The sequence below is a fragment of the Ictalurus furcatus genome, chromosome 17 (genome assembly GCF_023375685.1).
Source record: "Ictalurus furcatus strain D&B chromosome 17, Billie_1.0, whole genome shotgun sequence".
NCBI classification, from domain to species: Eukaryota; Metazoa; Chordata; class Actinopteri; order Siluriformes; family Ictaluridae; genus Ictalurus; species Ictalurus furcatus.
The window spans coordinates 4,372,575-4,400,297 of record NC_071271.1 but is presented as its reverse complement, the minus strand read 5'-3'; the positions used below and the strand labels follow the sequence as shown (position 1 = coordinate 4,400,297).

At 41.3% G+C, this 27,723-nt stretch overlaps 3 protein-coding genes and 1 non-coding gene across 8 annotated transcripts in view; all 4 read right to left on the bottom strand.

Moving 5' to 3' along the window:
• Positions 1 to 649: 649 nt before the first annotated feature.
• atg16l1 (ATG16 autophagy related 16-like 1 (S. cerevisiae)) lies at positions 650 to 15,591 on the bottom strand. 4 transcript variants are annotated; one of them, XM_053646804.1, is made up of 19 exons: positions 15,417 to 15,591; positions 14,157 to 14,264; positions 13,859 to 13,952; positions 13,653 to 13,758; positions 13,311 to 13,384; positions 11,789 to 12,040; positions 7,943 to 8,008; positions 7,761 to 7,847; positions 6,967 to 7,026; positions 6,783 to 6,894; positions 5,763 to 5,868; positions 5,382 to 5,452; positions 4,470 to 4,541; positions 3,955 to 4,075; positions 3,702 to 3,807; positions 3,043 to 3,192; positions 2,862 to 2,909; positions 2,543 to 2,644; positions 650 to 2,401 (listed from the first exon to the last, which is right to left on the bottom strand). In XM_053646804.1, the coding sequence occupies exons 2-19, from the start codon at positions 14,260 to 14,262 to the stop codon at positions 2,308 to 2,310; spliced, it is 1,827 nt and encodes a 608-aa protein (XP_053502779.1). In that variant the 5' UTR covers positions 14,263 to 14,264; positions 15,417 to 15,591; the 3' UTR covers positions 650 to 2,307. The 4 variants fall into 4 exon arrangements, with proteins under 4 accessions (XP_053502779.1, XP_053502781.1, XP_053502780.1 ...); XM_053646806.1 differs by having other exon boundaries at positions 6,783 to 6,885; XM_053646805.1 differs by having other exon boundaries at positions 6,967 to 7,023.
• On the bottom strand, positions 6,266 to 6,619 carry LOC128621902 (small Cajal body-specific RNA 6). The gene has a single exon (XR_008388329.1). It is a non-coding gene; the product is annotated as a small Cajal body-specific RNA 6 (non-coding RNA).
• A 213-nt stretch (positions 15,592 to 15,804) lies between the features above and the next one.
• cldn15lb (claudin 15-like b) lies at positions 15,805 to 21,238 on the bottom strand. Of its 2 annotated transcripts, XM_053646811.1 has the most exons (6): positions 21,129 to 21,238; positions 19,370 to 19,588; positions 18,037 to 18,201; positions 17,865 to 17,946; positions 17,052 to 17,165; positions 15,805 to 16,498 (listed from the first exon to the last, which is right to left on the bottom strand). In XM_053646811.1, exons 2-6 carry the CDS (start codon positions 19,584 to 19,586, stop codon positions 16,411 to 16,413), a joined length of 666 nt encoding a protein of 221 aa, XP_053502786.1. In that variant the 5' UTR covers positions 19,587 to 19,588; positions 21,129 to 21,238; the 3' UTR covers positions 15,805 to 16,410. The 2 variants fall into 2 exon arrangements, with proteins under 2 accessions (XP_053502786.1, XP_053502785.1); XM_053646810.1 differs by lacking the exons at positions 19,370 to 19,588; positions 21,129 to 21,238 and adding an exon at positions 18,404 to 18,882.
• Positions 21,239 to 24,082: 2,844 nt separating this feature from the next.
• LOC128621283 (presenilins-associated rhomboid-like protein, mitochondrial) overlaps positions 24,083 to 27,723 on the bottom strand; it is a 5,120-nt gene continuing 1,479 nt past the window's right edge. Inside the window, exons 5-10 of the mRNA XM_053646929.1 lie at positions 27,669 to 27,723; positions 26,070 to 26,219; positions 25,863 to 25,933; positions 25,530 to 25,631; positions 24,475 to 24,572; positions 24,083 to 24,354 (exon numbers count right to left, since the gene is read on the bottom strand). The exon at positions 27,669 to 27,723 is cut by the window's right edge and continues 41 nt beyond it. Coding sequence (XP_053502904.1) covers positions 24,240 to 24,354; positions 24,475 to 24,572; positions 25,530 to 25,631; positions 25,863 to 25,933; positions 26,070 to 26,219; positions 27,669 to 27,723 — 591 coding nt within the window. The 3' untranslated portion in view covers positions 24,083 to 24,239. The remainder of the gene's footprint in view (positions 24,355 to 24,474; positions 24,573 to 25,529; positions 25,632 to 25,862; positions 25,934 to 26,069; positions 26,220 to 27,668) is intronic.

Below are 27,723 nucleotides of genomic sequence, written 5' to 3'. Positions count from 1 at the left end.
ACTCAGAATTGGTGGTTCAGAGCTTTGCGTACCGGTCTCTTAGTCTAATTGACACTAAAAAAGTGTTTCAAAATACAAAAAGGTTTTAAAGATACGTTTTAATTACATGATCATTCAATTACGTCCTCTCCAGAACCACGTAAGTCCGGGTCTTGTTCGACTGTAGTAGCTGATCAGTAGGTCTTCGGAAATAAACATGATACGTCTGTGCGTTTTTCCAACCGTCCGTTGGTTGAAACAAATTAGTTGGATTTTATTCATTTTTAAAAGAGAGGAGAATGTGTACACGAATCCTCAGAGGGTTTCACCAAAATCTCTTGCTCGTCGTTCGTTTAGATTTGGAACATCTCAAACGCTATCGTTTGTCGTGGAAGTCCGTCAAGCACTTCCCATACGGCTTCCTCATCTCCTTTACCAGCCTGGCGTATTTTATCATCAGAGGAACCTCCAGACGTGCCGAGGGTAGACGGATAGACTCATCATCGTGGCTGACGTGCAACCCAGTTCCAACCTGGGTCACAAAGGGTAACGGGTTTCTACACCGAAACTCACGTTTCCTTCCAAGAAGTTCTAGGTGTCCATCCTTTCTCCAATCCGATATCCTTTCCTATCTTTACACGTACACGATAAATAAACGACAGGAGGCAGATCAATCATGTTACATGTTTCATTGTGTGTAAACATACAGTGTCTCGTACACAGACACACACATTACGTACATACATACATTACACAGTTCATTAGCCAATAGGATTAAAGGGTCATCCTGAGCCCCACCCTCAACAAAGTGCTATATTTAAGTTACGTCCATTTTAATTGAAAGAGCCAGTGAGATGCTTTGGCTCAGAGGATGACAGAACCGTAAAGAGTGTTCAGGAGGCGTGTGCTCTCTCTCTCTGTGTAAGTGTGTGTGTGTGTGTTTCTTCCACAGATCTGCTGGGGCTTAATTTAAAAAAAAGTGCACTTTATTTGCAGGTTACTTCATCATAAGCCACGCCCATTCCAAAATGTTGAAGCTCTGTGTACAAGTATTAAACTGTGTGTGTGTGTGTGTGTCACTCACCCCATTAAACACATGGGGACAACAGCACATCATAAATATGTGTGTGTATATATATATATATATATATATATATATATATATATATATATGAGGTGTATTATTAGCGTTGGCTGCAGTGTTTGGCTTTGTCAAGAAGAAAGAAGGTGGAATTAGATGGCGCATCTATGATCACGACCTTAGCATTGGCTGCAGGGTTCGGCTCATTCTTCCGTCAATCATCTCTACATCATACCCCGCCCCATTTCAGCGAGACATCACATTTAACATCATTTCAGCTCTGTGTGTGTGTGTGCTGCTTATGATGCACACTTTTGTAAACATTAAAGAATGTGTTTGTTTTTTTAAAAATTATTTTTAGGGGAAAAAAACCCAAACAATTACAGCAGGCGCTGTAAGCACCGATATCGGATTAGTGCGTGAACGATACCTTGAGCTAGTCGGTGGGACAGTCGGCCAATGCGAGCTTTGCTAGTTTAACGTGTCATTTCGAGCGAGTCGGAGACACTAAAGATAGCTTGGCAAATTTAAACAGCAGTTTGGAGCTTTGCCAGCGTGTGGATGCTGGGTCACGAGCAAACGCTGATTCCAAAACACGCTTAGAAAAATCACAAACAGGGTTTTGGAAAACATCTCTGCGCATTTTACAGAGCTAGCATGAAGACTCGCTGTGCAGCTGCTAATCTGACTGTGCGTGACGTCGCAGAGCTGCATTTGTGCTATGGAAGAAGTGATCTATAGAAATAATAATAATAATAATAATAATAATAATAACAACAACTAAATCCTCACACCCTAAAAACACACACACACACACACACCACGTCTATCCTTTTCCAGATTGCCGAGGTTAGAGTGAGTACAGACAGGAAGTGATGTCAGAGAGACAGTAAGTGAAGCCTTTTAAAAGGCATGAGATTATTAATTGCTGTTAAGAGTCACTTGATTAACACACGCACACACACACCCCTTACTCATTTCCATCAGAAATTGTGTGTATGAGAATGAGTGGGAGAGAGAAGAGACAGGAAAATAAAATCATTCTAATGGGCAAGTTGGATCCTTCTGTACAGATGGCCACGCCTCGCGGACACACTGCGTCCTGGGAAATGTTGTACGAGTACTAGGTAAAAAGTGGGGTCCTCCTCTAGGCTGGAGCTGAGCCGAACAGAGCAAGGTGAAGCAGAGCTGAACCAATCAGATCAGGCTGTGTGTGAACCAATCAGAGCGTGGCAGAGCTGGACCAATCACATGTCAGACCAGAGCACGGCTTTGCTGCTCTTCTCCACACTGAGCACGTAGGAACCAGATGGAGACCAGGACACTGCGTTAATGGAGGAGCTGTGCATCACACACACACACACACACAAACACACACACCCCAAGAGAGTGAGTTAATTCAAATTCACTGTGCTTTCGGAGTTCAAACAAATAGTAAGTAATAGAAAGGAATACAGAGAGAGTTTGTGTGCGCGCGGTTACCTGTGTCCTTTGTCGAGTTTTATCTCCACTTTCCCTGTCAGAACATTCCACACATACAGAACACCATCTGCTGAACCCCCCGCAACGTAACTGCCATCAGGACTACACCCAAAGAGAGAGAAGGATATTTGATTATTTTTATTTATGCTCCATTAACTTGTCCTCAATTGCATGAGCCGTGTTCCTAATAAAGCGACCAGTGAGTAGGTTATTTAAGTAACATTGGTTGTTACTTCTTGAGTTTTACTCGCTAGGAAGTGCACACTAGTGACAAGTGCACAGAGATCTGGACAACTACCAGTGACTTGATGACACTCACCTGAAGGTGACTCTGGTGAAGTCTGACCCACACTTGAAGTGGTCTGCACTGTAAACACACACACACACACACACACACACACACACACACACACACACACACACAGTGAAACAAAGCGAGAGTGAACGCGGGAGCGTGAGAGAGAGACAGAGACACAGAGAGAACGAGAGAGTGTGAATACCTGAACGTTTGTCGCACAGCGTTGTTGCGCAGGTCGATGATTTTGAGGAGGTCGTCACGGGAACAGGTGAGCAGCTCTGTGCGGTCGTGATTCAGGTCCAACGACGTGACCCGACCCAACAGTTCCAACTCGCACACTGTACTCTCAGCACTACACAAACACACACACAGCGAATATCAGTCACAGACAGAGATGGACAGAAATAGTCACAGAGAGCCATAGGTATACATGAGAAACATACACAGTCATAGAGACACACAGACATGTGTACACACACAGACACACAGATTGACACACAGATTCACACACACGTCCACAGAAATGCACAGAGACACTGACGAACACAGACACAGAGATGCAGTCACACAGACGGTTACAGACACATCCACAGAAAAAGACAGAACGAGACGCAGACAGTCACAGAACACACACACTTAGCGGATAATGCTATAAAGTGTAATTACACACTCGTGCCAGTGGTCTTCGCGTTGTCCTTATGAAAGACAACAGTTACCAACTAAACTGTTTGCCTTAGTAATCATCAGCCTTCATACTCCACGTCCATATTTTCCCGTTGCCTAGCAAGTGTAATTACATTGAGCATCAACCGCTAAATACACTTCTGTAGGTTCTGTCGAAATGGCGACATCACGACCTACCGAATGTCCCAGAAGCGTACTTTCTTATCAAAATGGCCACTCATCACACACTGCTCCGTGCACACTATATCGTTACAGCTGGAGCCCGCAAACACCGTCTTCGTACCTGAGGGACGGAACCAGAGACCAGCTTTAGATCCACTTAGCCGTAGTGTTGGATTACATAATGCACGGATTATAGCTGGTGTTAGCATTAAGTGCATTAGCGCTCACTGGTGGACATTAGCGTTAATGTTAGCTAGTGTGTTCTTACAGACTTTGCTTCGCAGATCCCACAGTTTGAGCGTTCTGTCGTAGCTTCCTGAGACAACGCGAGCGTTATCCAGCAGGAAGCGAGCAGACAGAACCTTCCCGCTGTGACCTGTTAACGTGTGCTGGGGAGACAGAAAGATACACATAGGTTACACACACACACACATACACACACACTCTCTCTCACTCGAACACACACAGGTTGTGCAGGTCTCAGTATGAAGGTGAGATCAGTAGCTCAGGTCTCCACCTCCATGTTGGACACTGCTGCCATGTGTGTGTCTGGTATCTCTAACAAACACACATACTCTGAGCAGAGCACCCTTCAATGTCAGCCTCCAAGCACCCAAACACACACACCTAGAGCATGCTGGAAAACACAGCTGAGGTGGCTCAGTGGAATTGAGGAAATGGAGGGGCGGAGTTCTGAGCTTCAGACCTTTTACATCACATCACTGACCTTCAGGATGCATCTCTTGATCAGAGTGTGTGTGTGTGTGTGTGTGTGTGTCTCACCCTCAGTCTGTAGTCGTCTACTGTCCAGATTCGGCTCGCAAAGTCATTGGACGCAGCCAACAGGTAAGAGCCCTGAGGAGGACACACACTTATTAAAACCATTCTGATTCATACCAATCAAAATCAATCTGTTCCAATCATATCCATTCATTCAATTAACGTTTATTTTTGATCTGTTCGGTTAATCCGTACAGATTAATGCGACCAATTTATACCAATTTATTCATTTGACTCATTTTGAATCCATTCTGATCATTAATCAAATTCACACTTACATGATTCATTCAGATTGATTCCGACCATTCAAATCACATTGATTAACTCCTCTGATTCATGAATCGAATGAACTAGGATTATCTGTTCATTTAATTCACTTAGATTCATATTAATTCATTCATTCCATCGATTCATTTGAATCACCCTGTGATTCAAACGATTCATTCATTTGACTAGTATTTATTCATGCTGATTATTAATCAGATACGTTTTTCCCCCCACATGATTAACTCGTCGGTTACATTAACTCCTCATTAATAAGTCAAATGCACAGCGATTTGTTCATTTCATTCATATCGATTCATTTAATTGATTTATACAAATTTGCTTATTTGAGTCAATTATTTGATCCATATCGATTCACATTCATTTGACATATTGATTACTACGGATCATTAAATCACATTTTATTTATTTATTTTACATGATTCATTAACTCATTGGTTACACCAAGTCCTCTGGTTCTATGATTAGCTTGTTTTGATTCATTTGATCTTAATCATATTTATTTTATTAATTGCTTTACAGTGATTCATTTAGAATTTTGTGGATCCTTAGATCTGAGCCGATTGAAGTACAGGTTGTGTGGGTGTATGTGTAAAATACACCGCGCTGCGTGTGTGATGATTTACTCACCGTGCTGTCGAACTCGATGCTGGTGATTCCAGCGTTACTGCCCATCAAAGTGCCTTTACACTCACAGTGACCTACACACACACACACACACACACATATATTAAAACTCCTTACACCCTCATTAACACACACACTGAGGGGAGTGCCTCACACCTAGAGCATGCTGGTGGGTCTGGGAGGAACGGAGGAGCCCTTGGATTCAGAACTCATCCCTGACCTTCACAACACGACCCGTAAGTTTTAACATCAAGGTCCGATTTTCAGAACACACCCTTTGTTTGACTGTCGCACACAGAACGTTTTGCTTGTGTGTGGTGGGTGGGATTGTTTAGGGGAGTCATCTCATTTTACATTCATCAGGTTAACGAGCGTGTACAGTACCTGCAATCACCTCCCAAAGTTTTACACGTCGGTCCATTCCTCCTGTAGCGAACTGACGAGAGCCAGGACTGAACCTGACTGCATTCACCTCGCCTTCATGGGCGTCCTGCGCGCGCACACGCGCACACACACACAGATTGATTGTTAGAATCAAAGTCAGCTGTTCACAGACTGTACACACCAGCTCCCACTATTTACAAATGTTTATTTCAGTCATAAAATCATCCAACACATCTGCACTATACTCAGACTGATTAATTAAATCAATTCATATCGATTCATACTGATCTGTTCATCTTAACCAAAAATTTGATTCATGCTGATTCATTGATTTGACTCATTGATCAGCGCTGATCATTAATTTGATTCGTTAATTTGATTCGGTTATACCAATCGACTCACTTTGATTCATGGCAATGAACTCAACTGATTCATTTGGTTTTCATTTGATTTAAATTCATTTTTAAATTAATATTACACGCATTACGTCGTTTCCGATCGAAGGTCTCAGATTGAAAACTGGAGATCATGAGCCGCTCGCCCCCTGAAGCTCCGCCCTCCTGTGTGTGTGCTCAAAAGTGTGTGTACGTGCGAGTGTATGTGCACAAGTGTGTGTATAATGAAGTGAGGATGTGAATGTTTCTGTCAGACGTTTCTACTCCGTGCGTCATGCCGTATCTCTCTCTCGCACACACACACACAGACTGAGCAGAACGTCTCTCAGTATCAGCCACTGCGTAGCCCCAACACACAGAACTAGAGCATGCTGGGAAACAGCAGCAGGTGGGCTGGGAGGACCTGAGGAGCTGAAGGGGAGGAGCTCTCGGCTTCAGACCTTTTACAACTCATCACTGACCTTGTAAAGACTTCTAGTAATACGGCACTGCAATAAACTAACTTTCAAAACAAGTGGAGAGAATTTACCCACAATGCAGTGCAGTCACACTTTGTTGGGAAACTGGGCACCGTTTTAGATACAGCGATGACCTTTCGCACAAATTTAGAGATAAAGTGACTCACGAACAAGTGAAGTGCAGTGGAGGGGACACGGACGTCTGCGCACACACCGGAGGGAGTCTCCGCCATGTCCGGGGGCGAGCCATGCGAGTTCAGTGACCGGCGCCTGACCACACTAACACACACCATCTTTTATGTTTCTCACAAATGTACACCATCTCTCATGCTCACTCACCCACACACTTACCCAAATATATTGGTGATGGAATCTAGGAGGTTACCAGGAGGAAGCTGAGACGCTCGTCTACTGAGAACGTGAATATACAAGAAATGAGAGACAGACAGACAGACTGTTCATTCATTGTGAATGAAGGGTTAATATCTGTGACTGCAGGAAAAGAGAGATGGAAAAATCAGGAGGCACTGCAAGACAGACACACAGAGAGAGAGAGAGAGAGAGAGAGAGAGAGAGAGAGAGAGAGAGAGAGAGAGAGAGAGAGAGAGAGACAGACATTGACAGAAGGAAGAAAAGACAGGCAGACTGCCAACACAGAAGAAGCACACAGATACACAGAGACAGGGAGAGAGAGAAGCAGTCAGGCAGACAGACAGTCTAATAGAAAGCAGAGAGAGAGAACTGATTAAGACAGATTAAAGGACAGAAAATCCAGGAGAGGTGGGCAGACAGACAGGGAGACACACAGAAAGAAAGACAGATAGCGAGAGATAGAGAAAGCAAGAGACAGAGAAAGCATAAGAAGGCAGACAGACAGTGAGAGAGACAGGCTAAGCGGCAGATGTGGGTAGACCGACAATGATCGAAAGAGAGAGAGACAGAAAAACCAGGAGTGGTGAACAGACAGACAAGAAGACACAGATCCACACACACAAATGGAGAGACGGGTACACAGCAACACAGAGACAGCGAGAGCGAGAGAGAGAGAGAGAGAGAGAGAGAGAGAGAGAGCGTATAGAGTCAGACAACAGAAAAGCAGGAGTGTGAATAGTTGGCTGTGTGTGTGTGTGTGTGTGCGCGCATACCTGGGTGTGCCGCGCACTGGGTGGTTGGGAGACGTCTCTCCTGTCCCTTTCCCCGTCTCCTCTGAAAGCACCTCAATGTCATCATCCCTGAGCCAATCGGAGTACAGGATTACTATCCAAATCAGATCACAGTGTGGTATACAGCAAACAAACAAACATTAACCAAAAACACACACACTTACATATCAACAGGAAGTGGTTCTTTTGCGGCGTCAGCCAACTCTTTCTGCAGCTTCGCTTGTCTGCGCCTGAACACACACACACACACAGTACAGTATCATTAAAATACTAACGATGGCACAGAGCAGATGTGTTTATGCTTTACTATATTTGCCAAAGTTTAATTGAATAAAAACGTGTCATGTGTTAGCGATGTGCTGTTTTAAGTGAAGTGTTTTAAAAAGAAAAACTTTTTTTTGTTTGTTTTTTAGTGTGAAATACAGCATGGAACAAACTGACATCAACATCAGGGTCTTTAAATAAATAAAATCAACTACAACAAAATAATTCACCATGATTAGCTGAACAGACCGCAGGTGAAATTAAGAAACGTGTGAGTATTAAATAAAAGGCCAATGACAAATGTTAAAGCGCTGAACTTAAACAGATTAAAACACATTAAATATTTTCCATTTTTACAGTTAACAATAAAAATAAAACAACTACTTTAACCTACTTTTACCATGGATCTTAACAAGTGTTCAAACTAAACAAATAACTTATTTCTTAACACTAAGTTTATAGTTATTATTATTTAACACTAATATTCAACACTAAGTGTTAAAACTAAATTAAAAAAAAACAAAACATGCAGATGCTTAAAGACAGAAATAATTAGTGCTTTTAACTCCATAAACCCCGACACTTGCGTTCATTCCGCCGACGGAATGGAAAACGACTTATCGGACATTTTCAATTAGTATAAACAAATGAATTATATTATCGTGCCGTTCTGGTATAAGATTAGTCAGGACAGTAGCGGCTTTCTGTGTGTGCAGTTTCATGACTGTGTGCTTAACTGCTGGTGAGCAGCGGGATGGGAAATGGGCAGAGTTTGAGCTCCCTGCTAGGCAAACAATTCACACCTCTCCATGAAAACATTGAGACAGATGAATCGGAGAGCACGACTAAAGCTTTTTTGATACTAAAACACCGTATACAACTGCCACAATAAAATTATAACATTTAAAACCAAAGATCGGACTTGTATAAACGTTTACTACCTTACATTACCTACATAGACGAAAATCCAGTTTGCTTGCGGTTTTATAAATCATGCACGTTTCCATCGGTATAAAGTCCATCAGCTTTATTGAAGAAAACAAACGCAAAGTTCCAGATTTAGTCACAAATGTCCTCTTCAAAATGCATTAAGTGTTTTGGTGAATTTAGTAATTAGCCATAAACTGAACTGAGACACATTCTAAAAACGCTAATCTGCTTTGGCTATGCTGAACGACCCGCCTCCTAAATTATAATTAGGCAGTCTAACTTGATTGACACCCACATGGACCAATTTTAGATACTTCTAGCTTTCAAACAAGCCCAAACTCGACATGATTGACCACTCAGAGGCTGAGAAAATCAAAAGCGTAATCAGCACAACTAAACCTTTTACGCATGCAGCCATTGGTCTTGAGTTGTGCGTCAGCGGGTACAGGCCAATCAGCACAGCGCTACGGGGCCGTGCAGAGAAACCATCAGGAAATGGCAGCTCCGCTCTAGCGGTCTTCCTGCAAAACTTTATACAGCAGGTTTTGCATGTTTGGCAGTTTTTTCCGATCGCTAGTTTTCTTCTGGTTTTCACTCAGCGTACGATTTATCGGTGTCTTATAGCGGCGGTGTGCAGAATGTAGAAGAAGCCTGAATGCGTCACAGCTTCTAAAGGAGGGGTTCAATCTACCTCCAGAGATGTCAGAGGAGAGCGGTCACTCGTGTGTCTATCATTTGAGCCATTAGGAGAGCAAGTGCTCTTTCACCTGGGGCTCTGGCACTATTTTTAATAAACATTATATTTTGTAAGTATGTTTCAGAGTTTTTTGTGTATGTGAAATTACACATTGTGTAACAGAGTTCATGCTACTGCCATTTGTTTTCAATTTGTGCCATTTGGAGAGGTTTGGTGCCATTTGGTGAGGTTATTTTGTGCCTTCTTTTTTTTTTTTTTTTTTTTTTTTTTTTTTTAAAGTTTGCTATTTCTAGAAGTCTGCAATTTTTAAAGGCTTTGTGCCATTTTTATAAGCTTTGTGCCATTTAGAGAGGTTTTATGTCATTTAGAGACGTCTTGTGCCATTTTGGAGAGGTCTTGTGCCATTTTGGAGAGGTTTTGTGCCATTCTGGAAAGTTTTTTAACCCGTGTTTGGATAACCTTACACACAATTTTAGTGGTTAGAGATAACTTCCTCATATTTTGGGTGTTCATGGACAAGAACTTGGGGCATCTGAGACAAGGAATGGGATTGATATCAACATTTGCTGTGAAGATATAACATTTGCGTTAAAAGTAAAAAAATAAATAAATTAATAATAAAAAAAAAAAACAAAAAAAAGATTCTGAATATATTGCTCCAGGGAGGCTAGGCAAAAGAAGAAATACTTGAAATAACTGCTAATTCTTAAAGTCTTAAGTGCCTACTTTCATATGAGCCATTAACCACTACTGTGGTGTGTGACATCACAAAACAAATCAATGCTGAAAACAGATACCCCCAAAACAGACAAAATGTAATTTTGTAAACATGTAAAATTAAAATAGTTGTCTTGTATCTTTAATACAATTTATGTTTAGCTGGAAGAAGGAGAGAAAAAACCCCTATAGAGTTGTACCTAAAGAGCTGATCTACATTCAATTCTGAATACAGAGCAGTAAAAGTATCAGAGTGAAGTAAATACCAGTGTCTCACCTGTATTCTGTCTGAACTCCACCTGATGGCACTGAACATCCAACCCTGTATTTAACCCCTGAAGACCCTCCCCTCTCTTGCTCTGGCCAATCAGACTCCAGTGTAAAGATTAACATGGCGTGTGCAGGAGAAGTTCTAAAAAACTTTTTCTTTAAAATGCTGTGTTATGTGTATAGTTCTTGTATCCCATATGAATGTTTATTAAAAAAAAAAAAAAAAAACTGTACTTTTTATCCATTTATAGCTACATTTAAGTAAATTACTTTGAGTTATATCATTCACGTTATGACAGCCTCTCTCTTTTATTTATTTGTTTATTTTTAATCTCAATTAATGTCTTTCATTTCAATCTCTCTTGAAATTAAAGCCAGAAAATTTGCCATAAAACACTGATACTGGAGACTCCTTCCATTAAAGTTAAAATGTTACAGAAAAGTTCACAGCATCAGTGATTATAGAGATTAAAGAGTTTTTGTTACGCAACACACTTTTTTTTTTTTAATTAAATTTAATTGTAAATGTGCATTATATTATTATTATTGTTATGTTTAGATTATGTGGAGCATCCACCGTACCCTGTGAACGAGCTGGAGAAACTGTAATGTATTATAACATGGTCATTAATGTAAATCTGAAATGTACTGAAAAAAAAATTTTTTTATTAAAAAAAAATATTACAACCTAGAACATCTTAATTTAAAAATTCTAAGTAAATAAAAATAAAATTTCTGCTTTTGAAGTTCACATTGACACTGGGCTAGTGAAGAACACACGATCTTTTATATAAATGTAATACGGACGTGTATTTCTTACTGTTGAACTCGGCAGGTCTGAAAGGTCACATGACCAGACTCTTGCAGCTATTAAGAGTCAATGTAGCTATTAAGAGTCCTGATGGCCCATCTGTAACTGCTGACCTGCTTGTTTTCGTCAGCCAGGTGTGTGTTCATTAGTGAATGAATAAGCAGGCGATCACCTTCAAAACACCCCACGTTCACACTTCTTACACATGCTTTTCAATGTTCTTCTGTTATAGAATCGAATACAGACACGTAAAGAAGATAATACGAGACAGATTTGAGCACTGAGGCTCGCAGTGTGAACGTGTGTGTGTGTGGCACTGACCTGCAGTCCTTCTCGTTCTCCGCGTTGAGCCGGTTCGCCTCCTGCGCCTTCTCGGCCATCCAGCGTGTGACGAGCTCCTGATTGTCCTCTGTGGTTTTGCGCAGTTTCTCCTCCAGAGCGCTGAACGTGATCTGTAAGGCGTCATACTCGTCCCGTAGCATCTGATTGGCTCGCTCCAGGTCCGACAAGCAGTTTCGCAGCTCGCGGCATTCGCCTTCCAGCTGGGAGATCTGCTGCTGGTACTCCAACATCCTACACACACACACACACACACACACACACACATTCCATAAACATATAAATTTTTTAAAAATGAATGAACGAAAATGTTGCTCTTTTTAACGTTTATATATAATACACTGCGAAATAACACCGCACATATCCGAAAGCCTTTGTAGTTTCATAGGATTTCTACACGTCAATTCAAACGGGAGAAAACATAATAATAAAACAAACACAGTTGGCGAAATCGCGATCGCACAAAATTGTCTTTCACAGTGATGAACGTGTGTCACGGTGACGCGTCTCGCCCCGAACCGATCTCTCGGGGGAAGAAAAGAAAAAAAAAAAAAGAAAAAAAAATTGAGCTCCTCCAAGTATTGCAGACTTTCCTTGATATTGCACGTTCAGTCCTGTAGAGACCGATTAAAGACGTCTTCCACGACGACCCCCGAAAATTTTACACATCCCATATAAATAGTGCAAAAGTAACGACTTGTGGAACTCTTCAGGGCCACAAAAAACGCTATATCTCGGGAAACGGACGCGGATTTGAACGTGAAGTTTTGCGCACTGTTTATTGGAAATAGTGACATTCACACAACTCTGACATGGGAACAATCTGGAACATTTTATTGATTTATTTTTTTAAATCTTGATTTGAGGTGAATTTACCTGGTTAAGTATGCAAATGTCGACACGGTGAATTTAATGAAGCCTCATTTGCAGGAATAAACGTACATTTTGAAAAAATATTTCCAACGTCAAGAAACTTAAACATCAGTGATGAGTCATGCGCAAAAATAAATAAATAAATAAATAAATTTTAAAAATGGGGGTGGCGGTGTCTCGCTCGGAAAAGGTAAATAAAGAAAGTCGCATCGTGTGCAGTTCAGTGGGCGTTCAGCGAGTCGGAGCTCCTCCACCAGCTGATGCTTTGTCCGTTTGTGTGGTTATAAGTGTGACATTTGTGGTGGTGTATAACCCGATTACTGCTGTAACTGATGTTTTTCGGGTTGAGCAGTGACAGAGGAGACACCATTTCATTTCAGGTCTGACAAAATCCCACCTCAGCGAGTCCTGACTGGTTTGTGCTACTTTTCAGAGCGCCATCGCTCACATGCCTATTACTCATATTACTGTTCCACATCGTTCAGTACGGAACGTGACCCAGACTGAAACTGAACCTCTCAGAGAGATAGATCCCAGGACCACTAGAAAACCAATGACTATTTATTAACTAGCTAAAATAAATCAAAGTGAACACTCACACAGAACGCTAACAGGGTCATGTGGTACTCACTTGGCCTCGTTGTTCTGTATCTCTTTGTCTTTCTGTTGAATCTGGTTATTCAGCTCAATTACACTCTGGGCCAGCTGGAGACGGAGACACACACACACACACACACACACACACACACACACACACACACTTCAGTTCATCAGAGCCTCATTACTCATCATCTCAGCTGAAAACAGTAAAGCGAAAACACTAATGCATCTTTAACACTATACTTATGATGAACAGCGTTAATAGTGTGTGTGTGTGTGTGGTCTGGCCTGGCGCGCGGTGCGTCTGGCCTGGTTCGCCCCCCCCAATCCCGCTGATTAGCAGTGTGTGTGTGTTTGGTTGTAGTGTGCTAACCTCTCCGCGTTTTTTGTGCAGCTCGGTGAGCTCCTCTTGGTGTTTGATGCGCATCCGAGACATTTCCTGCTGCAGCAGGTCACAGTGGCTCAACTCGGCCCCCGGGCTGCTCGCGCACACACACACACAGACTGTTATCAAAATAAACTCTCATACACGTTACACATAAACACTGCTGGATATCACTGAGGTCAGAGGTCACTGACCTGAGGTCATGTCTGCTCTGTAGTTCATATTTCTCTGTTTGCAGTCGCTCTGAGAGCACGGCCTGCAGGTCTGACTTCTCCAACAACCTGTTATCTACACAGAGAGAGAGAGAGACAGCACGAGAGAGTCAGTGAGTGTCACTCATGGAGACAGACAGACAGTCAGTCAGTCACTCAGTTCAGACAGAGAGACACTCCGATAGACAGACAGTCAGTCTGAGACAGATAAAGAGAAACAGACACAGACTCAGTGTGTGTGTGTGTGAATAAAGTGTGTAACTGTGTTACAGTCACTCACACTGCTGGATGATCTCCTCAAAGGCCTGTCGCTGCACACGGTCCCTCTGCTTCAGCTGCTGCGCCACGTGTCTCTTCCATACACACTCCACCCTGCGACCTGCCATCGCTACACACACACACACACAAAGAGTGATTGGTTGTCGTCTTCAGACAGAGTGAGTGTTTTTCCTCTCTGTGATGCGTTCTGACAGCCTGTCAATCAAACAAACCGGGCTCTGGAAACCGCTGACCTCATGTCACGTGACTTGGCATAACCATTATTTCTGTCTAGAGTTACACAGAGCGAAATAAGATAATTTCACTCATAAAATCTATTTCCTACATTTAATAAAGTAAAACAATACATTTTAAAATAGTGAATAAATAAAATTATGAGGACAGCTTCGGGGCAGGTTAGAGACCCGGATGTAAACAGACAAACATTCAACTCACGTTATCTTTTTAAATTATTGGTTTTTTTTATGGAATATATTTAATGTTCTTGGGTTGTTGTTTTTCAAGTCTAAACTGGCATGAAACTAGAGTTTGTCAAAACCAACACTAACACCTGAATATTTCCAAAGCAGTGAGTGAAACTGAAACAAAGAACTCCAAACAAACTTCAGAAAAGTACTTGTTTTTTTTTTTAAAGTTACATTATATTGGCGTTATATTATAAACAGTCACTAATATTACCTTTTTAGATCATATTAAATCATCATTATTTGCTGATTAATGGATGAACAGGTAAACTAGCTAAGGTAGCATGTTAGCCACCCTGCTAACTAGACTTGCCATGTCATCATCCAACCGATTCGCTGCACAAATCACACGGATAAAATCAGTTCTTTATCTTCTCACAAATAAATAATTTGAAAAAATCTGTGTTTTTTTAAGTCGGTTAACGTTAACGACTAACACTATCAGGGTAGCTAGCTAAGTCTAAGCAGGCTAAATGTGACAGTACGGCACCGCGCATGCGCACTTACTACAACAACATGACGCTAACACGCATGCGCGGTAATGAATGCAGCGTTACGAGCTATAACTTGGCAAAACAAACATGAACAACAACAACGGGGAATTTCTATATATATATATTCTTTAAATATATATTTATAAATAATTAAAAAGACTAGTGCTTTATACAAAACAAATATACACTTTAACTGCGCTGAATTAAAATAAAACGTTCTGCGGTTAGGACAAATGACTAACATCTTAACTTGCTAGCTAGCATAAATACTTTTTTAAATGCGGAAACATGTTAGCAGCTCACGTGAGTTAAAGGTTTCCTCCGGTATTTCTAAACACTTCTTGAGAGAATCCTTGTTGATACGCGCAAAATAAAACGAAGAAAGAAATCACATGAAGTCGCCTGATGGCTAGCCAACTCCACACACATTCGGAACCGCCATCTTGGCTCGTGCACAGAATCACTTCCGGCTGTTAAGCTTAACGCAAGCCCTCATAACCTAAACAGACATTTTTTCCCGGAACTCCTTATTTGGTAATCAGCGTAACTGAATCTCAAATGAGCTTTAAGAGTAGCTTTTTTAATATTTATTTTATTTTATTTATTTTTATTTTTTAAAGAAGCAGCAGAAAAGAGATTATTCATATTTGTAGAAGAAATAAAAGTAATAAAGTGCTAGTTTCAGTCAGTAAACATTGTCGGTTATATCTTTATTAATTAATAACGCAATACAAAAATGAGCATATAAAACGTAAAGGATTTATTAAAATGATGAAACCTTCAGTTACATTTATTACTACCACAGTTTAAATAAAAGGACACTAGATGGCGCAAGTATATCCGTTCTGATTTATTCACATCAAACATCAGAAAAGAAATAGTCCACAATTTTTAATTTATTCCTCATTAACATGCCAAAATATTATCCAACCCCACATACAGAAAACAAGTACCGGAAATGATCAATTACTCTACTTACCCAAAACGGAAGTTATATAAATAGAATCTATTGTTGTTATTTACTAAAAAATGTAACAACCCCCCCCAAACAAACAACAAACAAACAAACAAAAACCCCAAACAACAACACAAAACAAAAGCACTTTAATTCATAAAGGCAAAAGCCTGCAATTTCGCAAACATTTATTCACAATAACAACACAAAGACATCCTGTTTAACACCGCAAACAACACACACACACACTCACACACACTCACACACACTATGTGCCAGAAACATTTTTATAGACAATTTTCATTTCCAGTGTGTGTAGAGTGTGTGTAGATGGTTCTGGGCTCAGACGTACGCTCTGGAGGTGCTGCTCTCCAACTGAGTGCCTGTTTTATAGATCTGCTGATTGGCTGACGACTTGTACCTGTAACCACTGTCACACACACACACACACACACACACACACACACACACACAATATTATTATTCTGGAAACTTCAAAACTGCAGGATATTAGTGTGGATGCTTCATGTATGACTGTTATCATTTGCTACATGTTTCTTGTAGAACTAAAAATTCCTGCCAGATTTACAAAAACTCCATAAAAGGCAAAGGGCGAATTACTTTAGATTGCTTTCTTTCTAATAATGAAATGACCAAACAAAACCGAGGTTCACGTCAGCCAGTCTCAAGAGGGGTCGTCGGATACGGACGTTTTTTTTTTCCCAGAATGAACAGAATTTTCACCTATTTTTGTCTAAATGAAGAAATGTCTTCGTATCCCGCTCTGTGTTTTGTCTTTTAATCAGAATTTTCAAGAACTACGGTCTAAATTTCTATGTAGCTATAATTCCAGTCATGTTTCTGGCAGGAAGAACAGTCTGAATATCGCAGTTTAGCGTATAAACAGTTTAATCAGTTCAGTGTGTGTGTGTCTATGTGTGTCTGTGTGTGTGTGTGTGTGTGTGTGTGTGTGTGATACACACTCTGTGGGTTTTGGTGATCTTGCTCTCTTGAACGATCCACACAGCATGGCTCCTCCCATAATCACACACACCGCCGCGGCCCAACCCAAATACAGACCAGTTCCCAGCTCAGATCTACACACACACACACACGAATTATACACCTTATACACATTATACTTTATTTCATTCCTTCCTTCATCGTGACTTTCTTCCTCTCCTCCCTTTTCCTCCATCTTGTCCTCTTTTTTCTTATTTCCAGCGAAATCGTTTACCTTTAACCCTGCTTAATTATGCCCCATAAACAGTGTGTTTAACTGATCTTATCGAAAACGTTATTGTCTGTCTATCCATGAACCTCTTGCCAAGGTCACTGAGGGTAACGGGAAAATAACCAGCAATAAGATGGTGTGATGATGGTGTGCGCTGTTACCACCCTGACGCCGATTATTTTTCCTCCAGCACGTGTTTTATTCCTCTTATACTACTGCGATTCGCCAACGCTTAGAACGTTTTTATCCGTTCGTGGTTGCGTTTAATGTCGGAACGTCCGAGAAACAGGCTAGCTCCTGTATTCGCTTACGTTGTTCCGAGAGCACCACCTTCTCGCTTTTCTCTCTCTCTCTCTCTTGAAACAATCAGAAATGTGTCAGAGAACCGACCGATACGAAGCACTGACACTGGAGACTCCTTCCAAAACATGCGAAATAAACGTCTCCTTATGGAAAACTTCACCATATCAATGATTACACAATAATTCTTTCCGTCCATACAAGCACACCTGACCAGTCAGAATTCCACAGTGTGTGTGTGTGTGTGTGTGCGTTTGCTCACTTTGTTCCCACGTAAAAGGGGTCGTTGAACTCCTGAACGATGCGCGATGCGTACCACGACACAGCCGTCAGCACACACAAACCTGAAACACACAAATGGTGTTAATTTGTCACACACATATTACACTCTGTCACACACACAGTCTGTGTGTGTGTGTGTGTGTGTTACACACCGGACAGTATGAACATCAATCCAGCGGTGAGTGTGAGTCGTCCTTTACTCGTCTCCTTCATGCCGCCCAGTTTGGTGCACTTCAGCCCCAGGACAGAGAGGAGGATCGAGGCGAGCCCAAGTAGCAGGGCTATGATCATCAGAGCACGGCATGCCTGCACATGGGCTACACACACACACACACACACACAGTTAACACAATAGTGATAAAGAATGTGTAAAAAGTGTATAATACAATACAAACAATGTATTTATTTACATGTAGTGTACTACATATAATGTATAGAATACCCCCCCAACCAACCGAGGTCCTCTGAGACATAAAGTGTGTGTGTGTGTTTGTGTGTGTGTGTGTGTGTGTGTGTTACCATCCAGTGCGAGCATGGACTCGAAGCGTCTGCAGTTACTGATTCCTGTACTGGCCTTCACACACGCCTGCCACAGGTTCTCGTACTGCTGTGTGCTCATGATCACGCTGCCCGCGTACGACGACACACGCCAATAGTTATTCGCTAAACTCACGGCGCTCAGCAGCCACCCACCCACACACAACAAGAAGCCCAGTAACTCCATTGCCATCGACATGATCGCACACACACACACACACACTTCAGCAAAACTACTATACTCACTAATACACACTGCAGCACCGTGCACTAACTGGCCTTTTGTGTTAACGAGTACAAATCTAAAGGTTAGTGCTACAAGAGAGCTAACACACACTCTCTCTCACACACACACACACACACACACACACACCTAAAGTAAACGCTAACAGATACAAACAGCTAACACACACTGTCCTAGAGAACAACACACTAAATCTATAGCATGAAAACGTATTTAGAGTAAATCCCAGTCCGACGGCCTCCTCTCTGGGAGTGTGTGTGTGTGTGTGTGAGACAGGGTGTTAAGAGGACTTTACTCGGAAGGGCCATAAAGTCATAAACCTGAGACTATCCTACGGTTGCCACGGCAACAAACGGGCAGAAAATGATGATGATGAATCTAGGTTTCGATTAAGCGTGTCTCCTCTAAAGGTTTATGGTTTGCCTTATCAGTGTGATCACATGATTCGGAAGAGTGACACACATTCCTGAGGGTGGAGCTTAGGTTTGTTGGTCAGCCAATAACAAACTTGATCACAGAGTATGATGTCACCACAACATTTGAGGACAGCCTGTCTGAAACCGTTTTTTTCTCCCCCCAGTAGGACATATTGGTCTGTATGAGTGGGACAGATGGGTGTGTCTCTGAGAGTCACTGGTGTTTGGTGTGTGTGTGTGTGTGTGTGTGTGTGTGTGTGTGTGTGTGTGTGTGCATGTGTGTCGCACCAGGCAGCCCCAGTGTTGTGGGGTGTGTCACACACTGCACCCCCATGTTGTTGGAAGCGCAGCTCTTCCACAAGCCTTCGTACTGTGAGCTGCTCGTCATCACTGAGTCGGCATTGGTGTGTATCCGCCAAACCGCTGAGTTTGTGCTGCTCGACTCCAAACACCAACCGAGAATGGCCAGGACCACGCCCATCACCTCCACCATTACCTCTGCCATCACTGAGAAGAAAGGCAGAAACTGAGGCACAGAAATGGAATGGAGATATTATAACCCATATATATAGAGAGAGTCTCATCTCTAATCTCAACCCTTTAATCTCTAATCCCAACCTCTTAGTTTCTAATCCCAACTCCTACTCTGTAATCCCAACCCTTACTCTCTAATCCCAAACCCTTAATCTCTAATCCCAACCTCTTAATCTCTAATCCCAACCCCTTAATCTGTAATCCCTACATCTACTCTGTAATCCCAACCCCTTAGTCTCTAATCCCAACCCCTTAGTCTCTAATCCCAACTCCTACTCTGTAATCCCAACCCCTTAATCTCTAATCCCAACCCATTAATATCTAATTCCAAACCCGAATCTCTAATCCCAAATCCCAACTCCTACTCTGTAATCCCAACCCCTTAGTCTCTAATCCCAACCTGTGAATCTCTGAATCCCAACTCTTTAGTCTCTAATCCCAACCCTTTAATCTCTAATCCCAACACTTTAATGTCTAATCCCAACCCCCAATCCCTAATCCCTAATCCCAACTCCTGATCTGTACTCCCGACCCCTAATCTCTAATCCTAAACCTAACCCCTGGTACCTAATCTGCAAAGCCAAGAGCTAGATGTGGCTTAAAATTGATATTTACAGAAAAGGTTTATGGTGGGCTAGACTTCCCTTACATAAAGATTCAAACATGGAGAATTGTGTAAATGTTCTTTAAAAAAAAAAAAAAAAAATCAAACTACTCCTTTAATCCAAAATCATAACTTCAACCACAACCCATAAACCTTAACTCCTAAACCAAGACTAAGGATGGAGTTAATTCTAAGTGTCAAAAACATACAAAAAAGGCTAATGATAACATACTATACGCTTGGTTTAATGAATTTCTTTAGGGGTCCATTAAAAATGTTCTGGTTACTATTAAATACCAGCAGAACCCAATAATTACCATCTGAATAAAATTAGATAAGCAATCAGGAACCATTAGGAAAAATATATTCCATTATACGACCATCACAGTTCACCAGAAACACATTAGAAGCCTCTACTTGTTTCTTTACGCAGGGAAATTAAACCAGTGAAGCCATTTTGAATGGATCTGAAGGTTATTTCCGAGGAAAGAAGGGTTTTAATGATGACGTTGTTGTACATGTTGTAACATAGAGAGAAGCTAATGCTAACATAGGAACCAGAGACAGGCTAGAAACAAGAAAAGTTCTAATACTAATACAAAAAGCGTGGAAAAAAGCTAATGCTAACTCTAAAAGAAGCCTAGTGCTTATAATGGTTTAGGCTGAACGTCCGTTTTACTTGGCATGTCACTAGAAGCTAAAATGTAACTTAAATTGACTCTTATTCAGTGAGCATATCTTTGTTTAACCTTTAATTTGTAGATGAAGTGCAACATGTGCACACAAAACACCAGAGCGCATCACAGGAAGATGGGTTTAATCCAGTAAAGCAGCAGCAATAAAATCAGAAACGCAGTAAAGGTGACAACTTTCATCTGATCACTTTTCAGGTGTAATTCCTAAACTTACCTGCTCTGTGAGTCTCCTGAGTGTTAAACAGTGTGCGGTTCTGCCTCACTGTCTCGAGTCGTGTAAGTCACTGTGTTAATATTGGCTTTGGGTCAGTGACCCCCAAAACAGAGCAGCTAAACACAACGGCAGTGGATTTTGTTCAGGAGGGCTAGATGTGTGCAGGAAAAGATCACATCACAACAAACACAAAGTCCTAAACTCCTGACACCAAATATAATATCTAAAACAAACTCTAAAACGATCATCCCCAATCTCCAGAACCCTACTTTTTAGCCTTCTTTACTGTTAAACCCTAATTCATGAACCCCAACACAACTCCTAAACCCCAATCTCCACCTCTAACTCTTCAACACTGATAAACCCTGTCCTAAATCCTAAACTCCAACACCCAAACATTTCTAAACTCCTACTCTCTAAATCATTAACTCCAGACCTTAACTTTTAACACTTGAATCCTAGTCCCCAACTTTATGCCATTAAACTCTTAAACCCTAAACCCTAAGTCCAAATCCCCATCATGTTCTCCTAAACCCTAATCTTAATCCCTAACCCAAATCCTAATCCTTGCCTAAATGTCTAAACCCTCAATCCTAATACAGGACCTCAGCTCCTAAATCATACATCATAACTCCCAATGTTAACACCTAATTTCTAAACCATAATACCCCAATCTAAATGAGTAACTTCTAAACCATAAAAGCTAATCCCCAATGTTAGCTCCCAAACCCAAAATCATAATCCCCAACATAACAGTAACCCCTAAAATCCTCAATCTTAAAAGCTAATTCCCAACATTAACTCCTAAACCTTCCGTCCGGACCTTAACTCTCAAATCCTAATTCCTAATGCATAAAACTAATCCTAAATCCCCAACATCAATCCCCAACCTTAACTTTTAACTTCTAATCCTTAACTCTTAATCCAAACCCTTAACTTTTTACCTCTAATCCTTATCTCTTAATCCAAAACCTTAACGTTTTACCTCTAATCCTTAACTCTGAATCCAAACCCTTATCTTTTAACTCCTAATCCTTAACTCTTAATCCAAACCCTTATCTTTTAACTCTTAATCCTTAACTCTTAATCCAAAACCTTAACTTTTTACTCCTAATCTTTAACTCTTCATCCAAACCCTTATATTTTAACTCCTAATCCTTAACTTTTAATCCAAACCCTTAACTTTTAACTCCTAATCCTTAACTCTGAATCCAAACCCTTATCTTTTAACTCCTAATCCTTAACTCTGAATCCAAACCCTTATCTTTTAACTCCTAATCCTTAACTCTTAATCCAAACCCTTATCTTTTAACTCTTAATCCTTAACTCTTAATCCAAAACCTTAACTTTTTACTCCTAATCTTTAACGCTTCATCCAAACCCTTATATTTTAACTCCTAATCCTTAACTTTTAATCCAAACCCTTAACTTTTAACTCCTAATCCTTAACTCTGAATCCAAACCCTTAACTTTTAACTCCTAATCCTTAACTCTTAATCCAAACCCTTAACTCTGAATCCAAACCCTTATCTTTTAACTCCTAATCCTTAACTCTTAATCCAAACCCTTATCTTTTAACTCCTAATCCTTAACTCTTAATCCAAACCCTTATCTTTTAACTCCTAATCCTTAACTTTTAATCCAAACCCTTAACTTTAACTCCTAATCCTTAACTCTTAATCCAGAACCTTTTTACTTCTAATCCTTAACTCTTAATCAAAACCCTTAACTCTTAATCCAGACCCTTATCTTTTAACTCCTAATCCTTAACTCTTAATCCAAAACCTTAAATTTTAACTTCTAATCCTTAACTCTTAATCCAAACCCTTATCTTTTTACTCCTAATCTTTAATTCCTAATCCCCAACCCAAACTCCCTATTTGCAAATGTGTTATGGTAAACCTGAGCAAAAAAGTCAGCATAACCAGCGTTATGCAACTGAGTCAGTACTGAACAGTACATTGTGTTTAGAGAAGCACGAGAAGCATAAAAGGGGAAGTTTTGATAAAAACATTCAATTAAAAAAATGCTGAAATATCAAACAGCCGATCAGATTGTTTTCTAGGTTTCCATAACAACACCCTATTCCTAATCCTTAATCCCAACCCTGTTTCTAGCATTGAGAGAATGTAGCAGTTTATTATATTATAAAGACAGAAATCTGTGATTGAGGATGGAGTGTGTGTGTGTGTGTGTGTGTGTGTGTGTCAGTCATCATTGTCAATCATTTACATTTAACTGGGATCAAAGTTCTCCAACTGAAACTGCAGTTACTGAATATTACAGCAGTTTACCCCCCCCCCACCCCCCCACACACACTTCCCAGTTTCATGCAATACTCCTGGTTTCAATGACAGTTTCTAACAATCATAGCATAAACACATTGTTCCGTGATCTAATATCTTGGTTTCTATAGAAACATCTCTCACAGGGACTCGTATAGCGGATGGTCTGCATAATCTTACAGTAACAATCAATGAATAAAAAGGTGTTATTTAACAAAACAAAAATAATCATAAACATAGTGAAGTTTGCTGCGAGATGTTTCTGTAACATTTATGGAAGGAGTCTCCAGTGTCAGTGTAACTCCAACTAGTCTTCATGGACGTTCCAGAACGGTAACTATAAACGGCTAAAAAGCGTCAGATTTCGCTCTTTAATAAATGAAAAATTGTCATCGTTGACAAAGCACTGTGGTGTAAGAGGAATAAAACACTTCAGAACGTGCTGTTACAGGAAAATAATCAACGATGTTATTATTGCGCACCAGCGAGTGTGCGATTATACCGACGCGTGTTGGGATTCTAACCAGCGTGCAGTTCCGCTGTTCAGTCACATGTCGCTGCTGATTGGTCGGCTGCTCTAACGGCCACTGTGACATCATCACATAGTGGCGGACAGAAATGCTTTTAAACGTATAACATTGAATAAAAACAACAAATATGTAAACCAAACAACGTAATAAACATTTTATTTATATTCCAAAAGAACAACTGAAATAAGTTTAATCACAGCTCATTCACACACGCACACACACAAAGTACACACTCATTCCTAATACATTGGTGTTTACTATGATGATCCGATGTAATATTTTTTCCCCATGATGCTCTAGAGGGATCCGTTTCCGCCGGTACCAGGTCCTCGTGTCCGGAAGTTGTGCCACATTTTCACCAGCGGCTCTCTGTTCTTCCAGATCAACTCATTACCGTAGATGATGTACCATCTTTACACACACGCGCACACACATGCACAAGAGAGAGAGAGATACATACAGATTATGGTTGATAATTATGTGATTAGTGTACAGTGTTGAGATGTGCGTATGTGTGTGTGTTTCACTCACATGCCAAACAGAGCGCCCCCTAAATGAGCAGCGTGGTCAAAAAAGCGCCATCCCATAATCAAACCTGCTGTATCCAGGGCAACGATGGCTTTCAGTGCCTGATTCAAGAAGTGACATCACAACAAATATCAGGAAATAAAAATAAAAGAGCTTTTCATTACTTTTACGGTGTGTGTGTGTGTGTGTGTGTATGTATGTGTGTGTGTATGTATGTGTGTATGTATGTGTATGTATGTGTGTGCGTGTGTGCATGTGTATGTATGTATGTGTGTGCGTGTGTGTGCACGTGTGTGTATGTGTGTGTGTGTATGTGTGCGCGTGTATGTATGTGTGCATGTATGTGCGTGCGTGCGTGCATGTATGTGTGCGTGTGTGTGTGTGTATGTATGTGTGTATGTGTGCATGTGTATGTGTATGTGTGTGCGTGCATATATGTGTGTGTGCGTGTGTGCATGTATGTGTGTGCATGTATGTGTGGGTGCGTGTGTGTATGTATGTTTGTACATGTATGTGTGGGTGCGTGTGTGTATATGTATGTGTGTGCATGTATGTGTGTGAGTGTGTGTGTGTGTGTGTATGTATGTGTGTGTGTGCGTGCGTGTATGTATGTGTGTATGTATGTGTGTGGGTGTGTGTATGTGTGTGCGTGTGTATGTATGTGTGTGCTTGCGTGTATGTGTGCATGTATGTGTGCGTATGTGTGTGTGTGCATGTATGTGTGCGTGAGTGTGTATGTATGTGTGCGTGTGTGTGTGTGTATGTATGTGTGTGCGTGCGTGTGTGTATGTGTGTGCGTGTGTATGTATGTGCGTGTGTATGTATGTGTGTGCGTGTGTATGTATGTGTGTGCTTGCGTGTATGTGTGCATGTATGTGTGTGTGTGCGTGTGTATGTATGTGTGTGTGCGTGTGTATGTATGTGTGTGTGTGTGTGTGTGTGTATGTATGTGTGTGTGTGTGTGTGTATGTATGTGTGTGTGTGTGTGTGTGTGTGTGTGTATGTGTGTGTGTGTGTGTATGTATGCGTATGTATGTGTGCGCGTGTGTGTATCTCACGTTTCCTGCAGTGAAGGTGTACATAGGGAGGAAGACGATGGCCAATTTAGCTTCAGGCATCTTCGTGCAGACGGCAGCGAGCACGGTCATAATAGCACCAGACTGACCCACACACACACACACACACACACACACACACACACACATTCAAAATCAATGTAAAGGATGTGAGACTTTCCTTTGAGAAAATTAAACCAGTAGCACCCTCTAGTGGTATATTTCTTTAAGTACAGGTTACTACAGTACAGTATATATTATATTACTATGCAGTAGTGTTAAAATAAATCATTATAACAATCAGAATAAAATGTTCATGATGTGTGACACACTCACCGCCCCTAACGAAGGCCCCATCCTCCCTGTTAACGTTTTACAAACGTAGCTAGCAAATGAGGAGATTACACCTGAAACACAGACATACACACACACAAGCTATATAGGAATGAGGGCATGTCTATGTGATGGCTGTACTGAAGTTTTTAGCTTTAATAGAGTCTCACAGAAGCAGACAGACAGACAGACAGACAGACATACACCTACCTGCAGAAAGATAGACAGCAACAAACTGCTCCTTTCCCATCATGCTCACGGCGCTGGAGGAGAAACTCCACAACACATACATGTTGGCCGCCATGTGGAAGAACGAGTAGTGACTGAAAGACGACAGCAGCATGGGCCAACACCGTGCACCTACACACACACACAAACTTGATTTATTTGGCATTTCTATACTGCTACTGTGCCAATATTATTGTGAAATTCAAACAGTAACTAGACCTGCATTACTAAAAGAGTAGAATATCAACGAAAGAAAGAAGTGTGATCATTAGTGCGTTATGATTAGAATGAATGTGTATTAGGATTAAAACGAGAGCGCGTGTTGGGATTATAACGAGTGCACGTGTTGGGATTATAACGAGTGCGCGTACTGGGATTATAACGAGCTTGTGTGTTGGGATTATAACGCGTGCGCGTGTTGGGATTATAACGCGTGCTGGGATTATAACGAGTGCGCGTGTTGGGATTATAACGAGTGCGCGTGTTGGGATTATAACGAGTGTGCATGTTGGAATTATAACGAGTGCGCATGTTGGGATTATAACAAGTTTGCGTGTTGGGATTATAACGAGTTTGCGTGCTGGGATTATAATGAGTGCGCGCGTTGGGATTATAACGAGTGTACGCGCGTTGGGATTATAACAAGTGTGCGCGCGTTGGGATTATAACGAGTGTGTGCGCGTTGGGATTATAACGAGTGTGCGCGCGTTGGGATTATAACGAGTGTGCGCGTGTTGGGATTATAACGAGCTTCCGTGCTGGGATTATAACGAGTGCGCATGTTGGGATTATAACAAGTTTGCGTGCTGGGATTATAACGAGTGTGCGCACGTTGGGATTATAACGAGCTTCCGTGCTGGGATTATAAGGCGTTCGTGTGCTGGGATTATAAGGAATGCGCGTGCTGGGATTATAAGGAGTTCACGTGCTGGGATTATAACGAGTGCGCATGTTGGGATTATAACGAGTTTGCGTGCTGGGATTATAACGAGTGCGCGCGTTGGGATTATAACGAGTGTGCGCGCGTTGGGATTATAACGAGTTTGCGTGCTGGGATTATAACGAGCTTGCGTGCTGGGATTATAAGGAATGCGCGTGCTGGGATTATAAGGAGTTCGTGTGCTGGGATTATAACGAGTGCGCGCGTTGGGATTATAACGAGTTTGCGTGCTGGGATTATAAGGAGTTTGCGCGCTGGGATTATAACGAGTTTGCGTGTTGGGATTATAACAAGCGTGTGCTGGGATTATAACGAGCATGTGTTGGGATTATAATGAGTGTGTAATGTAATTTATGCGAAACTGCTAATTGGTCAGCTGCTGTAACACGCACTACGACATCATCTTCCAGCAGCTGTAATACACAAAAGGAGATTGTGCACTTTAAAGTGATATTAAGGTATGATGTTTATTTAATTATAAACACAATCTGTACATTGTGCAAGTTCGCTTTTTTAAAAATTAACCAGAGCTGAAACTTCCATCAGTGTGTGTCTGAGAGAGAGAGAGAGAGAGAGAGAGAGAGAGAGAGAGAGAGCAAGGCCACGCCCTCTGAGAGTGATTGACAAGCGTGTTTACTCACTGGAGGTGGGGTTAGAGGTGAAGTACTTCAGCATGGATCGCTGCAGAGACGGAAT

Coding starts and splice junctions, on each gene's coding strand:
- atg16l1 (XM_053646804.1), bottom strand. CDS start 14,262: ATGGCAGGTCGCAGGGTGGAGTGTGTATGGAAGAGACACGTGGCGCAG. Junction 13,953..14,156: donor TGAGGAGATCATCCAGCAGT/GTGAGTGACTGT, acceptor CTCTCTGTGTAG/ATAACAGGTTGTTGGAGAAG. Junction 12,041..13,310: donor ATACAGAACAACGAGGCCAA/GTGAGTACCACA, acceptor GTGTGTGTGTAG/GATGTTGGAGTACCAGCAGC.
- cldn15lb (XM_053646811.1), bottom strand. CDS start 19,586: ATGGCAGAGGTAATGGTGGAGGTGATGGGCGTGGTCCTGGCCATTCTC. Junction 17,947..18,036: donor ATTGATGTTCATACTGTCCG/GTGTGTAACACA, acceptor TGTGTGTTTCAG/GTTTGTGTGTGCTGACGGCT. Junction 16,499..17,051: donor AGATCACCAAAACCCACAGA/GTGTGTATCACA, acceptor TGTGTGTGACAG/TGGTTACAGGTACAAGTCGT.